At 39.6% G+C, this 3516-nt stretch overlaps 1 protein-coding gene across 1 annotated transcript in view; it reads left to right on the plus strand.

Moving 5' to 3' along the window:
• Positions 1-207: 207 nt before the first annotated feature.
• The window catches only part of LOC139713698 (uncharacterized), a 9559-nt gene continuing 6250 nt past the window's right edge, over positions 208-3516 (plus strand). The window contains exon 1 of the mRNA XM_071625403.1: positions 208-525. Within this exon, the coding sequence (XP_071481504.1) occupies positions 221-525 (305 nt within the window). The 5' untranslated portion in view covers positions 208-220. The remainder of the gene's footprint in view (positions 526-3516) is intronic.

A 3516-nucleotide genomic window follows, 5' to 3' on the forward strand; every position in this document is an offset into this window, starting at 1 on the left:
AGAGCAGGGGCGGTGCCAGTCTCCCAGGTCGGGATGGGTCAGTGAATGGCTTCCACTCGTTCTCATCCGTATTGCAAACAACAGATCACGTATAGTGCTGCAGAAGGATATCCTCCACTGTCTGACTCTCTCTTCCAGAGCGAAATAGACACTTTTTTACACAGTCGCTTTGCGTCGAACCAAACAGTTCGGTCTATAACACTCGCTTGGGAAGGTATACATGTCTTCTGGAATGGCTGCCACTTCGGAACAAGATGCCAGAAAGCCACGTCGCCTTATACTGTGGTGCAATCCTCGAAGTGGATCGACGGCCCTAGCTAAATGTCTGACGAATCTCGACGAGGACACGGACGTCTGGTTCGAGCCGTTCACTTTCAGCCGGTTTACAGGAGTCCATGCTAAGAAAATGTCCAATATTGACCTACCCAAAGAACTCACTGGAAACGAAGCGATCTTTCACGGCATTGCTCAATCCATTCAGGCTCGATTTCCATCTCGGCCCAAAGTCAACGCAGAGTTATTGGCGTAAGTCTGCTTTATATATATATAAGCCCTAATTTTCAGTATCAGAGAGGTATGTTAGGTGAGATAGAGGTACATGTATTTTGATCAGGTTGTGTAGATTATGGTCAAAATAATTCAAATCAATTTAATAGTTTATTTATCTTCATTAAAAAAAAGCAACAACCAAACAAACAACCATGACACAAAGTGGTATACATAATTGTGTCAATTTGACTTTCATCCAGCTGGAAGGACATTTCATTGAACACAATATAAGATATATGAATGAATGATATTATATAACCCCCCAAAAAGAAACAATGCACATCTTTGTCATTATAACATGAAAGAGCAAGTAGTCATAACGATGGAAAGGAGTGCTCCACTAAAAAGCCAAGCTTGTAGGACGTGGAACACTGAAATGATAACAATAGCAACATCGATATACCACTTACCATCGATGTACTATATTGCACATTTGGTCATTGATATATAACTGGTGCTGATTATACAAGCATACTATATCAACAACACTTGTTTCAGAATGCAAATAAAGTATGCATGACATTAAATAGCTATAGGCCTATATGGCATAGACACTAATCACAAATATTACGTCATTGTCTAAAATTCTTTCTTTTCTTTTTTTTCTTTTTTTCTTTTTGTTGTTGTTGTTGCCCGATCACCTCTTTAGTTGTATTTTCTCACGTCTGGTATACAGCTATATAGTGTACTATTCTTCATGTGTGCCAAAATGGGTTCATTTTTGCATGAATATGTGTTTCATTTGCATATTAATGCACTTATTTACATCCCATCTAATGTTGTAGGCCTATATCTGGGTCTATAATCAATATTGAAAACAAGTATCAATAATGAATTTAAAAATCACACAAAAGAAAAGTTAACAAGGAACGGACGCCGAGAACGGTTTTTCGTATAGATAATCTAAATTCTTCGGTATATTTGTTATAATCTATATACATATTATATGTATGCATATATATATATATATATATATATGATATGTGTGTGTATGTGTGAGTGTGTGTGTACAGAGATAGAGAGAGAGGGAGAGAGGGAGGGAGCGGTGGATGGGATAAATATAAAGTCCTAAGACCGAATGTTCGTTATAAGCCAGTTCGGGGTTCCTGTTTGAGCATGAGCAGAAAAAGGTAATTTGTACCGAGAGACAGGTTGGGTTTTAATTTCACTGAGATAAACATCTGTAATGCTGTGATTATTCATGGAATCCTTATAAATGGTGCATGCCAGTACATCCACCTGACAGCAAGCCTGGTATTTGGCATTGTTGACAGAAAAAGTTTGTTAATGTATTCAAAACAGCACAATGAAATGGATGCTTCCCAAAGTGTTGATTGACAACCATTCTGGTCGCTTTATCTACACAGGTTCATTCTTTGTTAGAATACGAGTTCCATAAATTGCTATGTTGGACAAGCTGCTGCATTATGTCGCTTTGAATTGAGTGAAGTGCATAACCAACTGAGAAAAATGAAAGGTAATTTGTACCCATGTGCACATGAGCTATCTCCGAACTGGCTTATTGATATCCATCATGATGATATATCACGGGCCTTAGGCTGCGTTCACATAGAAGTATACTATTCGGGTATTCGGGGCTCGTTTTCGAGGGCACGCGAATAGCTTGAATCGAACGATAGGATTTCCTAACACCGGTTCACATAGGAGGGCACTATTCGAAAGTACCGAACAGCATAGAATAGTATAGCATAGTGGGAATCGAGCTTGTTCGATTTTCTTGCAGCGTATACCGCAGGGGCGGATCCAGGGAGGACCGCAACCGGCGCACGCCCCCCTTTATTTTTTGTTGAAACAAAAGAAATAAAAAGAAAAAAATGGGGGTGGGGTGCGTGCGCCCCCCCCCCCCCTTTAATTTTGTAAACGCGCCCCCTCTTTACGAAATTCCTAGATCCGCCCCTGTACCGTCTCTCGTTTATGAAATAATGACAATTTTGGTCTGGATTTAGCAAAAATAAGCATGTAGACTGACATTCTGACGCAGTTTAGAAATTGTTAAAAAGATTTCCTGGGATGTAGGAGGAAGAAATCCTCACTGCATGGGATGGTGAGTTGACGGTGCGGGTGATGGTGTACTGGGTGCCCGAATAGCTAATAGCGAATAGCGAATACCGTATACTTTTATGTGAACGCAGCCTTACGCGGTTTGAACACGGCACAACACGATGTTCGTACTTCCAGCCGACTTTATTTTATAGGGTCTCATTTTTCTCTCTTTCTTCTTTCTTTAAAACACAACAACAAACCACGTCGTGTATAGTGATAGGCCTACAAATATTATAAGGCTGCCAACACTTAAAAAAGGAGTAAACTTGAAATATTGCTAACGGAGTGACCAACAACGGAAGCGGCCTGGTCTTACAACGGAAATTCTGTTTTTGTAATATTTTAAAAGTAGGTTGGTGTTCATGATACGTGCATTGTCTTTGTGAGTGTTATACATGCAGTTTTTTAGTGGAATTATCTTACTCAATGGTATAAAAAATAAAGGCTAAACTGAGCATATTCCGTTGAGAGGTGTGAACACAAAACGGTCATGATGAGCTCCCATGAATCATGCATGCATTGGTACATTATAATTATTTCGTTTACCCTTTTTAATCTTGAGGGGATTTTCCTCCTCCAGAGCGTGGATGTCCGCGGAACGCAGCGTTAGACATGGCAGCTGCTTTGCAAATAATGTTGACTTTGATATCTTCCATGTAACAGAAAACAGGTCAGCCTGCTTTCAGCAGACATAATTATCAAAAAAAAAAAACACAACTAGATTGAACGTCATCAGCGATTGACTTAAAAAAAACAAGCGTAATATCGGTATAGCCAAAACAAAAGACCCCGCTGCTATGGGAGGTATACATGTGTCACGGATTTTGATGATAGCATTACAAATAACTATGTACGTCTTGTAAGTTAGACTATAGTCTGTTTTCTGTGGTTATGTAATGCTTT

The sequence above is a fragment of the Diadema antillarum genome, unplaced genomic scaffold (assembly GCF_040938485.1).
Source record: "Diadema antillarum isolate AM-2024a unplaced genomic scaffold, OU_Dant_1.0 seq00002035_RagTag, whole genome shotgun sequence".
Classification (NCBI taxonomy): Eukaryota; Metazoa; Echinodermata; class Echinoidea; order Diadematoida; family Diadematidae; genus Diadema; species Diadema antillarum.